At 44.8% G+C, this 16,086-nt stretch overlaps 1 protein-coding gene across 1 annotated transcript in view; it reads right to left on the bottom strand.

Annotated features, from left to right (window-relative positions):
- Positions 1–9,506: 9,506 nt before the first annotated feature.
- FOXO1 (forkhead box O1) overlaps positions 9,507–16,086 on the bottom strand; it is a 98,364-nt gene continuing 91,784 nt past the window's right edge. The window contains exons 2-3 of the mRNA XM_045474948.1: positions 13,308–14,663; positions 9,507–12,824 (exon numbers count right to left, since the gene is read on the bottom strand). Coding sequence (XP_045330904.1) covers positions 13,326–14,663 — 1,338 coding nt within the window. The 3' untranslated portion in view covers positions 9,507–12,824; positions 13,308–13,325. The remainder of the gene's footprint in view (positions 12,825–13,307; positions 14,664–16,086) is intronic.

A 16,086-nucleotide genomic window follows, 5' to 3' on the forward strand; every position in this document is an offset into this window, starting at 1 on the left:
TCAATAAAAATACTTTAAAACTTAAAAGAATCCTTCCCTATATAATTAGATAGATATACATTTTAAACAGGTGAAATTATGTGCTCTATGGGGTTTTCTTCAAAATAACCCAGTGTTATTAAGGGTAGGTATATAGAAAACAAGTCTGGCCATGAGTTGATCATTGTTCAACCCAGGTGATGCATACGCGGAGGACCATTGTACTTTTTATTCTCTCTGCTTTTGTTTACGTTGGAAATTTTCCATGACAAAGAGTGGGGGGGAGTGAGGGACAGAGGGAAAGAGAGGTGAAGGGAGGGAGGGTCCAACACCAAGATCTGTGTCAACAGTCCTGAGGGCATCTCTGAACACCAACTTGGCTCAATCACATGTATTGCTTGTGATGACCCTGCCTCATCAGAAAAGGTCAAATGGAACTGGATAGGTTCTTTTTGCAACAGGAGATTTATGTCCTACTTTTGGGGACACTCTTCAAACAAACTAGAAAAAGTCCAGGCAGCCATAGGGGCGGCAGCTTCCAGTGATCCGGAATGTTCCCTTGTATGGAACAGAGCTCAGCCTGAGGACACCACCCAAATGAAGTTGTCAGTGCATCATCATGATGGGGTGTCTGACCCTGCCCCAGGGCTGCTCACACTGTGGCCCTTGCTCCTCACCAGGGCATTGGAAGAGAGGCTCCCTACCCTGGAGCTGCAGCAGACCCAGCCCGGGACAAAGGAGCTGCTGGCCCAGCCTGGGCCACAGTGGTCTGTACGGCAAGCCCATCTTAGCCACACCAACTGGGTCCAGCTTACGTTCCTTCAGAGATTTTGCAAGATGAGCTGTTTCTCTCCTACAGCTCTCTCTCGCTCTCTCTCTCTCTCTCTCTATTTTTTTTTAAAGCCTCATTTTCAATGGAAAACAGATCCTTCACGGACTAGGTTATTTTCCTCAGACCTGGAAGCATTTAGCTCAACCATGCGGTCACTCTGGATCAAATCGGCTGTGTCTCCAGGTCTGTCTCTTGGTTCAAGCTTCTTGAAAGCCGCTCTACAGCATTATTCAGGGATAGAGCCTCATGCTGGTGAGAAGCCGAACCAGGCCTTGACTCGTAAACACTAGAGGACAGGGGCCAGTCTGGTCAACCCATTTACCCAGCACTCACCACAGGTTAGGCAGATAATAAAACCTTTGATGGATGATGGACATTTTAGTTTCAGGGTCTGTTATCAGCTCAGTATTTTTCTGATCCAAGTAGCCTATTTTTAAAGAATACTTCCTGACGTCTTTCTGGTAAAGTCAACCTGATTCCGCAGCTGAAGACAGTAGGAGACTTTGAGCCTCATGAGGGTGGCTGACGGGTCTGTCCCTGTCCCGTTCACCACACAGGGCTTCCCTAGCACTCTACAGAGGGCCTGAGACATGGGATATAACTAATTTTATCGGATGGAAAATGAATGAATACCAATAATACCAATGAATATTACAGCAACTTCATAGACTGGTGGTGGTTCCCAAACAGCACTGTTCATAAACATCACCTGGAATAGTTAAAATGCAGATTTCTTGGCCATCACACCCCCACTACAGATTCTGAGCCCACAGTTCTGGGAAAGAGCCCCAGAAGTGGCACTTCTCCAAATCTTTCCAAATAATTCTGCTGCCCACAGTCAGTAGCTCCCCCTCTCAGTAATGCTGTGTCTCACGTCAGCAGGTTTCCTCAGGGTCTCCACTAACAAAACTCCCCTACCAGGGGGACATTTTCCCCTAGTCCAGGCTCCATATACAGTGGGTTTGCTCTGCTTTTAAAAATTTTTTTTAGATTATTTTTATTGTTTTTATTTATTTTTAAGTTTATTTATTTTGAGAGAGAGAGGGAGAGAGAGAGAGAGAGGAAGGGGCAGAGAGAGGGAGACAGAGGATCCCAAGCAGGCTCTGCACTGTCAGTACAGGTCCCAAGGTGGGACTCGAACCCACGAACTGTCAGATCATGACCTGAGCTGAAGTCAGAGGCCTAACCGACTGAGCTGCCCAGGTACCCCATTTTTATTTTTATTTGTAATCTCTACCCCCCATGTGGGGCTCAGACTCACAACCCCAAGATCAAGAATAGCATACTCCACTGACTGAGCTGGCCAGGTGCCCCTCTGCTCTTTTTAATTCAAAGGGAAGAAAAGGAACCTACATTGGCAGATGCTGGGGATCCTCGGATGGAAGGTACTACAAATGCTAAGTGCTACTAAGCTCACAAAACCTTCTGAAAACAAGCCTTTCCTAATAACCCATCCACTTTTCTTAATTATAGTTTTTCTTCCACAAGTCTTAGAAATGTCCTGGAAACACACACACACACACACACACACACACACACATTGGCTCAGTTCGCAGAGAAATAGTCAATTCCAACGCTTTCTTTGTGCCAATGACTAGCACTGCTACGTTCAAACATTTCATATTTGGGACTTCTATTCTCTGGAATCTCAAAGATGACAGAAGACCTCCCCCTGTCACTCACGTTGGCAAGCTCACCCTCCAGTGGCACACCGGCAGCTCCCTTCCCAAGCAGGGACAATTAAGACAAAGGCATGCTTCATTTCAAGACGTTTAGGTCAACCAGCATCTTTGGGACCCATAGCTGATCCAAACTTCTTTCTGCTGTCAACTATATTAAGAAATTCTAACCGTGGAGGGAGTATTATTGTCCATAATAAAGACCGAATTTTCATTCACTCAATACAGATCAGTTTCTCCGACACTCAGATCCAGGAGGGGGAAGATGGCTGGGTGTTGAGCCAACTCTTTCAGCAAAGGAAGGTAACTCAGACTCCAAAAGTATTACACAACAGAATGCCCAGTCCTGGAAACATTCCGAAGCCTTTTTTTAGTTACCCAGAAATGACAAAGGAAATTATTTACTCCAGGAAGGTTTGCAGATTGGTGTGGCCGCAAGATCCAAGAATGCATTTTTCTTATGTCTTCCTCCCTAGCCCTACTCTTGCCAGTGACCAAGTGACAGCAGAATTATTGCTCGTCATCTATTTTTTTAATCATGTGATTTTCTCACAAGAGACAAGGACAATTGTTGTTTCCAAAAAAAAAAAAGGCACATGATGGTTACATGAGATTCCATACAGCTGTTAAATGCTTCCAGCCTGTCCTATTCGGGGTTTTGAAAATTATTCATGCTTTTAATGGAATATCAATTATTTAAGACAGAAAAAAAAGAAGTCAGAAGGGAAATGGAACGTTAAAGAGAACACTAATTAAAAGTATAGCACATAGGGCTTGAAGCATTTTGAGATCTCCTAAGATACATTTACAGGGAAAAATGACATTTTCTATTCAGGGTATGTTTTAGCCCAACTTCACCAGGATTTCTAAACTAAATTGCCTGACTTCAGGAAATGTCTCCCTTTTACCAAGTCATTGTTTCGGTGTGGTGAACTGAAGTAGGAGAAACTTTTTGTCTTGTAAGGGAGAAAAGTACCTTCCTTTCAAAATATTTTGTTTGAAAAATATCTGAAGAGGTCCAATTAATTTCAAAATGATATTCTTAAAACTCAGAACACAAAATCCCCACGTTTTATCCAATTCCATTTGGTAGGGGAGAAGTAGAGGCAGCCCGATGACACAACACTTAAGGCAAAAATTACAAATGACAGTGTTTCTTTCTTTTCCAGGTGAGGTTCTGTGAAAACAAATTAGCAACTAAGGGGTGAGCAGTTGGCCTCTCCCCCTCCTCCCCCCCCACTCCCGTTTTTTTAAACTGAGAGAATCTGACTTTTAGGATTAGCACAACCTGTTTCCACGGCATGCAACTCTTCCTGGGGGTGGGCCGATGAACTGGCATTACGTTCTCAATGGCAATTTTGGAGGTGGGTGCCGTGAGGAAAACCAATCATCTCTTACAGGCATTTCGTCATTGGTCATAGCCCGTCTCTCGCCTTTGAGCTTCCCTTGGTTGAAGAAAGCAAATAGCACCTCCAGACTTGTCAAAATACCTTGGACTTCTGGGTCTGCTTTTAATTTGTTGGAATGTTGGCAGACGCAGACTGGCTCATGAAAGAACGCCTTTGGCTGTGTCCAGTGGTCAAGTGCGCAGGCCAGTTGCTTTAGGCTCACTGGGAGCTTGGTGATGGCCCAAGTCAGTCAGGCCTGGCGCTGAACTTGTCGGTAGGATGGCTACAGGCCTGCCTCAGGAGGACTACTGGCGATTATTATTATTCAGCTAGAGCTCAACAGAGCCACATGTGTGTATTGGGGAAAGGAGCCCTGAAACTCAGCTAGCCCACCTGTTCAAGTCACTCCTCTGATAGGAGAGGGTGGGGAGGGCTTGAAGGGTAGGGAAGGGAAGGCTTTGAGCTGTACCTTGGTTAATAAGGAAAGGAAAAAGACATTCCCGATTAACAAGCCTTCCAGTAGGTGAAAAGGCTGGTGGAGAAAGGCAGGAGAAGGAAAGAAAGGCTGGGAAGGACCTTACATGCTTGAGATTAAACTATGACCTTCTGGCCCAAGGAAACTTCTCCCGGGGGCAGGGCCCCTGAGGGCTCTCACCCACAGGGGTCTCTTGGTACAACCATTGTGAAGTGAGAGCTCCAGGAAGTAAAAACCAAGCAGCGGTTATTCACTGGTGGAGTGAACATACAATCAACTGCCCAAACCTGAACGCCTCGGAGTGATAAGGGCAGCACTAACAATTACTCTGGGCACAAGTTGCCCAAACCTGTCTTGGGCAAACCAGAATGTTTGGTCACCCCAATTTCGCGAGCTCTGTGTGCCAGGCGTGGTGATGGGGTCTTCACTCGGGCAATTGAATTTCCCCCACTCATTCCAGTAAGTAGACCCCTGGGTGACAACCCTTGAGGGGTCTCCAACCAGAACTGGAATCCTTCTGCCTTCCACTTCCAGCTCCAGAATCTTTTTCTTCCAAGTTTAAAAACCCTCTTTTGATGCTTGGGGCATCTAGCCACTCTATTGTGTAGCTTCCCAGCCACTGATCCGGCTGTTACCTGCCTCCCGTTTCCTCCCCAAAGTTACATGCTTTGGCCCTTGAATTTGAGACTGCCACTGCACCCAGGTCCTGCTGCTGCCCCTCTCGTTGGCTCGGAGTCTAATGTGCACGCCCCACGCGACCACCAGGCCTTATCTCCCCTGACCTCTTCCACTGCTGGTGCCAGTTCCTCACTGCCACTCAGTCACCCACTGTGCTGACCACACCCTGGGCCTCACAACTTCCTGTTCTCTGTCTCCCCTATTCCCATTCTACCCGTTTGTTCTAGGTCACCCAAACCTCCGGTCCTCTGGTGCCTTTATGACACTGTCAGTGGTGTGCTGGTCAATATTTAACCCGCTCTTTGGAGAAGTTAATATATGCCTGGATAGACCGAAGTTTATGATGAATTTACCACCATGAAGGATGTGTAGCATTCAATTCACACATAATAAAATATACCATCCTCTCTACTGTAAGTTCTATCAGGCCAATTGATTCTCGCAAAATGCTTTCGTAGGCTGTTGCCAAACTCTTTTACTTGGAGCCAACATATCATGGCTACTCGGCCGGGATTTGATGAATGGACTTCCATCCCAGTCGACTCCTTTCTCAATAAGTTTATTTTCTCAGCAAATTTAACTGATATGACTTACCGTGAAACCTTTTCTCACCCTCATTCAAATTATATTCATTAAACTGAAACTGTGTTCAGCTTCAGCAGAGCAGTAGCAGGCCATTAAACAATAATCCCACCAGACAGAGACAGGTAACATAAATACCTCAAGGGCAGACGAGAGTACACTGTCGTACATTAGGACAAAAGTCGTTAGTGATGAGTTCTGAGCATTTACTACCTTTTTCTCAATATGAATCAATAGTAAGTTTATCTAATCTGATTGTGAACAATGGTGGTATTTAAAATCGGCTCTCAAACTTCTGGCAAATTTAACCATCAATTCTCATGAACCAGAAGATCAGGCTCCTGCACATCACTGTGGCCTCCTCAACATCAGGCTTCTCCTCTCTGCCCTTCTCCCTAGCACACAAAGGCATGGCCTAAAAGGGGTACATAGCGTTGGGGGCCTCCACGGTCTACTGGGAGCACACGACCAGGGTGAGGTCAAGGTCAAGAAGCCTAAAATGTCTTTAAATTTTCTCAGTATGGGTCCGTGGAGAACTTCGTGGGAAACCATGATCACAGGTAGTTTGTACTGGCCACATTATCGGTTTACAACCTACTAAGCACTTCTGGAGTTACCAAGAAAAGAAAAAGCACGGGTCTGGCCCACTGTCCACACTCCCCTGCTGAAGAGATAGAAGAGTGCAAATAAAAATGCAGAGAGAGGATGGAAATGAACTCAGTGGCTCTCCCACTCATCCTGCAGGAAATGCTGACTGTCCAGAAGCCCCATTAAGGAAACAAATCCCCAAAGCCTACTATTACCTACACGGACACCAACTCACATGTACAAGGTCTCTCTCCCGGACACAGGAAGCCATCTGCAGACATTACCTCACCCTCTAATCCTCGCATCAAACCTGGAAGGCAGGTGGTAGAAGGTATCCTCAACTTTCCTTATCTACAGGCCAATCGCTGCCCACACATCAGAGCAGATCGCATTCTGCAGGCGTAAGTGTCCTGAAACCAGCACAAACCAAGCAATGGGCGCTTCTGCTCATGTTCTGCAACCAGGCACTGAAAGGCAGAATGGACCTCCTGTCTATCCCAATACATCAGAAGGAAAGAAAACTTGGGTTTAAAACGGGCCACTGTGAGCTCGATTCTAAGCAGCGATCTCAACTAAGGTCATCCCTGTGGGGCAGCCATTTCCCTACGGTTACAGTCCCAAGAATGTTTGCAGAAACTCTAGCAGTACAAAAACCCACACACGGCTCCCAGGCTACCATCTGCCACTTTGAAGTTTCATGGCAATTCTGAAAAGTTGTTCACGGAGGGAATGAGACAGAAAGAATGCGTGACTTAGCCCTCACAAAGCTGCCCTCTCTCTTCCTGGAGGAGGTAAATCCCTGCTTTCCACCAGCGGTTTCCAGTGCAAACCTCTTGCACTTTTCGAAGACACCAAGGCGGTAAAGGTACTGATGCCAAGAAATTGCATTTAGCCTTTTGAGTCCATGGGAGACTGGGAGGCAGGGGTAGGGGAGCAGATACTTTCCTGCCACCAGTCAAGCTGAGAAAAGTTGGCCCTGATCTCCTTTCCTTCCTTCTTCCTGTACCAGCCACATGCTCTCAGCGTGGCGCTTCCCCCTCTCACAGCCATACTGCTAAAGCCAGGCGTCCGCATAAGAAAGCCTCCTCCCCCCAGCCACCTGCAGTAACTAAAAGTTCTCTTGAACTTCCGGATGTCCGTGCCACTCTGTAGGTCCCTGTAGTCAAAGCATCCAGGCACCTTCGGTTCACACCTCAGCTGTCCCCATTTCACATCTGGTTTCCTGATCCATCACCCGCTACCAAGGGGACTCCTTGGCCTTCTCAAACTCCCACCAGCTTACATACCTCCCTCCCTTTCCATTCCACAGAAATGTCACTCGTTTTCCAGTTTAAGTAACCGGAAAACATCCTCGAGTCTGTGTACAGAAGTTATCACCAGTGTCATTTTTACACCAATAATGAAATAGCAAAATTGGCCTAAGGACACCTAGGACTACACCCCCTTTTAGAGGTCATGGCCCAACCCAGCTGCAGGTTCATGGGCCTGTAATGAGCACTAACAGATGATAAAAAGTTCAACGTGTATGCGATGGCGTCTAACTCAGAGACTGCCACTTAGCGCAGATAGATCTCTGAGAGCAGCACTCCACCCACCTAACCACACCAACCAGTGTACGTTTAGCCAGCAACTGTTAGGGGTCTGCTCAAACATGAAGAAATGGGAGCTAGGGCAGAGTCCCTCAGTGTGGCAGGCTCGGTGGCCAAGAAACAATCCTAGGTACACATCCCGATTCTAGTGTCGGCGGCGTGGTCACAGCAAGGACCTCTATGCCACCAAAGAAGTTTCTCCTTTTACGCGAAGCACTGAGCTCCAGCCCAGAATTCTGTCTGCGAAATCTTCCTGCTGAGTTGCTTCCTCTTATCAAGTGATGTTAAACCTTGGGAACTGGTCCCGATACGTGACATCAGATATACGATTCTGTGTATGTGTACGGAGGGCTATGAAAGGAGCCTGCCGGCTTGAGTCCTGGTGGTACAATCAGGGCATTTTTCTGCACGTGGGCTAGGTGCATGAGCCCCAGGGTCTGGGAGAAGATGCCTTTCTTTATCTGCTCTATGCTCTGGGCTATCATGTGTTTGTTTTTTTTTTTTTTTTTTAATTTTTTTTTTTTCAACGTTTATTTATTTTTGGGACAGAGAGAGACAGAGCATGAACGGGGGAGGGGCAGAGAGAGAGGGAGACACAGAATCGGAAACAGGCTCCAGGCTCCGAGCCATCAGCCCAGAGCCTGACGCGGGGCTCGAACTCCCGGACCGCGAGATCGTGACCTGGCTGAAGTCGGACGCTTAACCGACTGCGCCACCCAGGCGCCCCAAGGCTATCATGTGTTTTAAAGAAAGGGTTCTATTTGCTGGAAGGAAGGGGAAACAAACAAACCCTGAAAAGCTAGACTGACCTTCTGGTGTCTAAACAGATAAACGTTAGAATAACCTATTTCCTTGTTGCTACTCTAACCCATTCATTCACTTGCCTTGTAACTGAGTCAGAAGCAAGGAGACCGGGTTTTTCCTGGTTTGAAAATGCGTTTTAGGGGCGCCTGGGTGGCTCAGTTGGCTGAGCATCCAACTTCGGCTCAGGTCATGATCTCGTGCTTTGTGAGTTCCAGCCCTGTGTCAGACTCTGCTGACAGCTCAGAGCCTGGATGCCTGCTTCGGAATCTGTGACTCCCTCTCTCTCTGCCTTTCTTCTTCTCATGCTGTCTCTCAAAAAATAAATACATGCTAAAAAAAATTTTTTTAGTGCATTTTAACCATGTTAATCTAATCCTAGCTCATTCCTCAGGCACTTTCTGAAAAAAAGAAAAGTAAAACATATAAACCTCCAATCTGTGGCCACTTAAAGGAGGACACAATCCTCCCTCCCCCTTCGGCAAGGTGTGTGAGGTAGGGACGCACACGGCCCTGGAAAGCCACTGCTCCCCGAACACCCGCTAGTGCTCAGTGCCCTCCTAACTTGCCCTTCAAGTGTTTTTCCCTTTAGCATGGTCTGTCTGGCATGAGATTTAATATGCCTAGGAATTATTGCACAGGATGTCGTCGCAGACATTCTGAAGATGCGGTACTCCCGAGTTGTTCCTTATCAGGGATTTTACTTGTTCTTCCAACTCTCGGGACTTCACTCTCAGATGGACTGTTTCCTCCCCAACCCACCCCCGCCCCCCAAAGGAAATACCAGATTTGAAGAAACCATGGCACTGTGGCTGACAAGGCTTAACTTAAGGTAAACATTAAAAAACAACAACAAAACACTAATAAAGAGCTTATTCTGCACAATTAGGAAAGAAAGACGCCAAACCATTGAAACAGAATTTATGTACATTTATGGCTTTATACAATAATAGCAAAGATTGTTCTTGTGTCTGTAAGTACATCAGCATCATCAGGCACTTCTCAGAGAGTATCGGAACAGGAACGTGGAATCTGTGCTGTTACTGAACTCGAGTAGTGAAATGCGGGGGGGATGTGACCGCATCCCGACAGGACTCCGGTGGCCACACCTGGCCACACTGCCAGTCCGTGCACACCACCCTCAAGGAGGAGGCCAAGAGTAATGCAAGGCTGTTTTGTTTGCATAAACCACACTGCCTTTTTTTAATGAACAATTAACTCCCAGACCAAAACCACAAGAGAAACTTCTCATTTAAAAGTCAGTTATAAATTAAGAACTCGTAAGAGCTGAGTGTGAGAGTTTCAAGTAAGTCTGGGGGGAGGGAGGGAGGTGTTGGTAACATATACCCAGCAGTTGAACATGTCCAAATTGTATACCTTTGGAAAACTTTTTTTTTTTCCATTTCAAGTGTCCTTCTCCTCTTCTCAGTATGCTCCATTGATTTACTGCCCACTGGGATACAACATTTGCTAATTAATTTAGACTTTGTCAGTTTGTCGAAGCGGAACTTTGCAAGTAATACATCTAATTACCTAAATATATTCCATACATCTATATTACGGAAACAATACTTTATATTTAAAATATCAGAATAGCTCTATAATACAATATGCTTTTAATAACAGTACAAACCAGAGGAAATAAATCAAACAAGGCTGCATAGGTGATATCATTTGCACATTTCACAAAGCAATCATGTACAATAACTGATATACTAATTACTCAAGAAAGTCAGTATTCGTACAGAATAAGTATTACCAGAGGTCACATAATGTTTGTTTTCAAAATAGACAAGGTGCCTTTCACTGGACTTCACTGTACCCCAGAGAGATACTCAAGATTCATGAGAATTTCAACACAAAAATCTGCAGGAAAAAAAAAAAAAGAGGTATTTACACAGACTCAGGAGGAAGAAACATCTTTTTAAAAGTTACTCTAGGATGTAATAAGATTTTAAGAGTGATTTCTGCTGGAGTTGCCTCTTTAATGAACAAACAGGGGCTCTGAGGCTCACCATGTGATGGCATAGGAGGAGGAAAGAAGCTGGACACAGTAGAGAACCCAAGTACTCTGGCACCAACAAGTTCTATTACATATGCAGAAGGCACTGCTTGGAGGAACTAGGGTTTCCAAAACCAGACATATTTTGGAGTGGCTAGCAGTAAGGATGGTTGGACAGGTGGCTGTTTAATGAACTTTCAAGACAGTAGAAGTCACAGTGGGAAGCTTACAACAGAGCTGGCCTCCTATAGGAAATCTTTCAGGAACACTTGTGTTCTCGTTAAACATGTAGGAAAGACCAAGCCAACAGATCGGCAATTCACATGCAAGACAAAGCAAGTGTGATCTGGGCTAAGTACACAGAAAGAAATCAGAGCCTTCTCAAGAAGGCAAGAGGAACATTTTTGTGCACCTGCTCCTTTTAGTGTGCTGACTTAGGGCGTTCCACAAGACTTGAAAATACTGACGGATGCAAAGCCAATTAACCTAGTCTGTCAGTTACAGGTAATTGCAAAATATTAAAACATAATGATGCAGCATTGTAGTTTAGGTTGCTAAAGGCTAAGGAAATTCTCCAATTCTAACTTACAATAAGAGGTTTTACAATAAATTCAAATATACAACCTACAGCTGGTTTGTTGGCTTTCAAATTAATTGCCCCAATTTTTAAACAAGCTCTAGTCCATTTGGTAGCCATCTGCACTCAGGGACACAAAGCATTCTGCAAATCACTGAAGTCCTATTTAAAATTTTCCTCCTTCCACCTAAATTTCCACAGTGTGCTAAGTAATCTGCAGGACAGAAGGGAGAGAGGAATGAAGTGTGAGTCTTAACATAATCCTTCAAGGCAGAGCTATCAAACCAACCTCCACCTAGACCAAAATAAGAGCACAGAAATAGGAGGGAAAACATTTGCTGAAGCTCAACTCCAAAAGGTTAAGTTGATCCAAACTCCCAGTTTGAGAGAGGAGCATGGTTTTAGACTCGGGTCTCCCTTTCTGATCTACAAACATCACGAGGCCCCTCAGGAGTCCCTGAAACACCGTGCACTTAGTTCACGGGATAATAGGAGCAGATGGAATTTCTTTAAAACACATACATAAAAGCTTACTAAGTTCTCCTAAACATGAAACGCAAAATGTCCATAACTAACCATCACTCTCCTGCCAGAACAGAGCCAGAAACGTGGAGTATGCAAGTACTAATTACAATGATTTTAAGATTAGTCAGAAACAACACCAAGTAGCATCCCCAAGTGTACAAACCAGTTAAACACGTATAAAATTAGTACTAATCCAGTTAGAAATACAAAATGAAAATTATGGATGCTGCCTCAAATATCTGGGATTCCACAAATTTACAAGCAGACTATGTAACAAAGTAGACTCTAGTTTTAAGAAAACATTACAGTTCAATATCTATTCCAAAAATGTCCCAACGATAACATCAAAAATCATTTATCTGGAAATTAGAACCATTTAAATGTTTGTACAAATTTGCAAATAACAAAATAAACAAACAAAAAAATAGAAAAGACCTGTACAAGGCTGGCATTTAATCTATTTTTTCCCCCGAAGGTGTCTGACAAGTCCATTAATTCAGCAGATTGATAACAGGCTATTGGTTCTCATGTGAAGTGGCCATGTGAACAGGCCCAAAGCTGTCCCTTGGAGGCGCAGGATGGAGAGCTTGGTTCTCTGTGGTTTGTCTGTTCAGCAGAACACAGGTGGTACAAACAAAAGTTTAACTTATCAAAGACATGAGACCATCACAGTATTACAAAAAGAGTATAAACTTTCCTTGGACCAAATGGATATTTTTTAAAAAAACAACAACAACAACAACAACAACAACAACAAAAACACACACAAATACAGTTCTGTCGCTACTGCTTATGTACAAAACTTGAAAGCACACCAGGATCTGAATGTCTTTTCTGCAATTATATGGTGTAGTGAGTTTGGCACTTCATTGTAATGAAATTTCCAATGGCACAGTCCTTATCTACAGCGGCACATAACCTGCAAACATCGGGCAAACATCCTGTACAGGAAAAGTGTCTTCGCTGCCAAGTCTGACGAAAGGAAAAAAGAAATTCGTTTTTTGTTTGTTTTTTTTTTTTTTTTTTTTTTTTTTTAATCAAGAAAACGAAAAGGAGGGGTGAAGGACATCTTTGGACTGCTTCTCTCAGTTCCTGCTGTCAGACAGTCTGAAGTACTTTTAAGTGTAGCCTAGAAAAAACACACAATGAAAATACAGCCGAATTAAAATCAATTAAAATCAATTGGATTTAACGTATTAGAGTGACAGACATACCTGGGGGGGGGGGGGGGGATGGGAGAAGCTAGAGCTTTCTCAAACAGCTCTGAAATCTTTCAATGGGGAAAATTCCACTTATAAAAAAAACCTGCAGCATTTGATTTGTATCAAACATATTCATTTATTGAAGAGCTACTAAAAAGATGCAGCCATCTAACTGTCAAAAGAAATCTTTAAAGCAGTCAGAGGAAAATTCCTTATGCTTAAGCTCAAAGAAAAAAAAATTATAAGCTGAAAAAAGGGCAAAGAAAGAATGACAAAAGATGCCTCTCTGCAAGGAACAGCCAGCTGACATCAGGAAAAGTCCCAACCATGGAAGATATGTGGCAAGTTACCGTGTTCCTCTCTTTTAAGTCCTGGCTTCAGAAGGTCTTTTGACACGGGGGTGATCTTACCTGTTCACTAACTCACTCTTAGCCTGACACCCAGCTATGTGTCGTCGTCTTGACGCTGTGCGGGAAGCTTTGGTTGGGCAACACATTGTCAAAGTTAAAATCCAACGTATCTCCATCCATAAGATCGTTCCGAATGATGGACTCCATGTCGCAGTCCAAGCGCTCAATCAACATGCCATCCAAGTCACTTGGGAGCTTCTCCTGGTGGAGAAGGCCCATCCTGCCATAGCCATTGCAGCTGCTCACCGAGGAGTAGGCCCCCAGCGCATTCATCTGCATGGTGTGGGACAGAGGCACTTGTAAAGCTGTCTTCACGGGGGCCAAGCGGTTCATACCCGAGGTGTGGGGCATGGTGTTGACCGCATGGGGCAAGGCACGCCCGTTAACTGCGGATGTTGGCTGGGTATGTCCAGGGTGGGTGTGGGAGCTGGGGTTCATCATTTTGTTATGAGATGCCTGGCTGCCATAGGTTGACATGACCGAATTAGGGCCCATCAACACATTCTGACCAAGGACCCGGCTGTTGGGTTGGGCGATCCCAGGATCAACTGCTGTCATAATGTCATTGTGGGGAGGAGAGTCAGAAGTAAGCAACTCCTTCAAGAGTCCTGGTGCACAGTTATACTGATTCATACCTCCATAGCTCGATTTGTTGTCCTGAAGTGTTTGCATAGGCATCTGGGGCAAAGGGCTCATGCTGGACTGGCCATATGTGTATTTTTGGTAGTTTGGGCTGGGTGAATTCAGACTGGTGTTTGGAGGTGCAAATGAGTAGCATGGTGTCTGCTGCATCATGGTGCCAGGTGAAGACTGGGTTGAAACAGTTAATGGCGTTGGTGATGACAGAAGGTTGAGATTATCCAAAAGATTTTCCATATTTTCAGGATTGCTTATCTCAGACAGACTGGGTAGCGTAGAAGCCATCTTTGCAGCAGATGGTGGGTACACCAGAGAATGCACATCCCCATCTCCAAGATCGTCCTGTTCGGTCATAATGGGAGAAAGTCTCCCACTAATAGTACTAGCATTTGAGCTAGTTCGAGGGCGAAATGTACTCCAGTTATCAAAGTCATCATTGCTGTGAGAGCCAGGGCTCGCAGGCCATTTAGAAAACTGAGATCCTGGGCTGTCCCCGGCACCTTCCTGGCCAGACTGCAGGGATGCTTTTTTCTTAGCAGCTCGGCCCCGGCTCTTAGCAAATTTACTGTTGTTGTCCATGGATGCAGCTCTTCTCCGAGGGGATTTGCCACTCTTGCCTCCCTCCGGATTGAGCATCCACCAAGAACTTTTTCCAGTTCCTTCATTCTGCACACGAATGAACTTGCTGTGTAGGGACAGATTATGGCGAATTGAATTCTGTAAAGCAAAACATCATGTTAGAAATAAGTACTTCTCCCGTTGGAGTACTTACTGTTCAGTATAGATATATGTTAATGGAAGACAAGTAAACATCTTTTAAAGTTTGTGGTACAGATTTCAACCTATACCATCAGAAGGGTCCTGAACTCCACCATAAAAGAGCTCCAAACCAGTACAAGAGAAACAGTATCTTATCTTAAAAACAGGCATCTGTAGGAGTGCCTGAGTGGCTCAATCGGATGAGTGCCCGACTCTTGATTTTGGCTCAGGTCACCATCTCATGGTTCAGGAGATCGAGCCCCACGTTAGGACCCACATCCAGCTCCATGCTGGGCTCCGAACTGGGCATGGAGCCTGCTTCAGATTCTTCTCTCTCCTTCCGCCCCTCCCCCGCTCACGCTCTCAAAACAAACCAAAACAAACCCAGTGTCTGTATCTTAATGTAATGAGGGGACAAAATTAAATAAGCATTATTATAGACACCTTCTTTTACATAGCTGTATTTTACAGGAAATCACAGGAACTCACTTTAAAACCACTTAAACTTTTGCTTAGCTACAATGCTACGTAAATAGCAAAAACCATTTCCATTCTATCACCCCTAAAACTACTGCCAATTCTCTTCAGATTGAACATATGCCATTTACACAAGTGAGAAGTTTTAGCTTACTGGGCCCACGTGATTATGGAAAAGAAAGAAGTGAAGCAGGATATATTCTTAGTCAAGAATTAAAAGCCTGAAAACCAGTAAGACCTAGATTCCTTTCTACCTTTCAAGTCCATTAGGCTAATATAGGTGAATATACGGCAAACAGGGTCATATTTCTTATTTTAGAAAGTTGAACTGCCGAAAAAGAGAAAATTTAGATCCAAGGGCTGTTCACCAACCCCTCCTCCCACAAATAACCAGCAGTATGTGCCAACTAACTCCAGGTCACTGCATTGGAGGGAGGTCATGCTCTATCCAAAAAGACACGGGGGAGAGGGGTGGCAATACAAAGAGCTCCAGGCTTCAGTCGCTCAGTACAGTTGTTCCACAACTAAACTGTGCCATGTGTACTTCCAACACAATTAGTAAAGAAAATCAACTTAACTTTGGGAAACTGCTTGGCCCCTAGGTGCCTTAAGTTTCCTTATCTATAAAACAGAGATAAATAATAGACCCATTTAGGGCTATTAGAGGGAGACAGAGTTTATAAAATGTTCAGTGGTGCCTGGCACATGGCAAGCAGTTCCCAAGAAGTAGGGCCTAGATCCCAACTTTGAGGGCACGAGGATATTGCCATTTTGAGCCCTGCTCCCCTCCTCCTACCTCCTATTCACTGGGGTGTGGACAGGAGCTCAGAGGGATTGCAAACACAAACCCACAACTCCCAATATACAGTGAAGGAGGCCAAAGAGAGTCTCAAGCTCCAGCAGA

Source organism: Leopardus geoffroyi, chromosome A1 (assembly GCF_018350155.1).
Source record: "Leopardus geoffroyi isolate Oge1 chromosome A1, O.geoffroyi_Oge1_pat1.0, whole genome shotgun sequence".
Lineage (NCBI taxonomy): Eukaryota > Metazoa > Chordata > Mammalia > Carnivora > Felidae > Leopardus > Leopardus geoffroyi.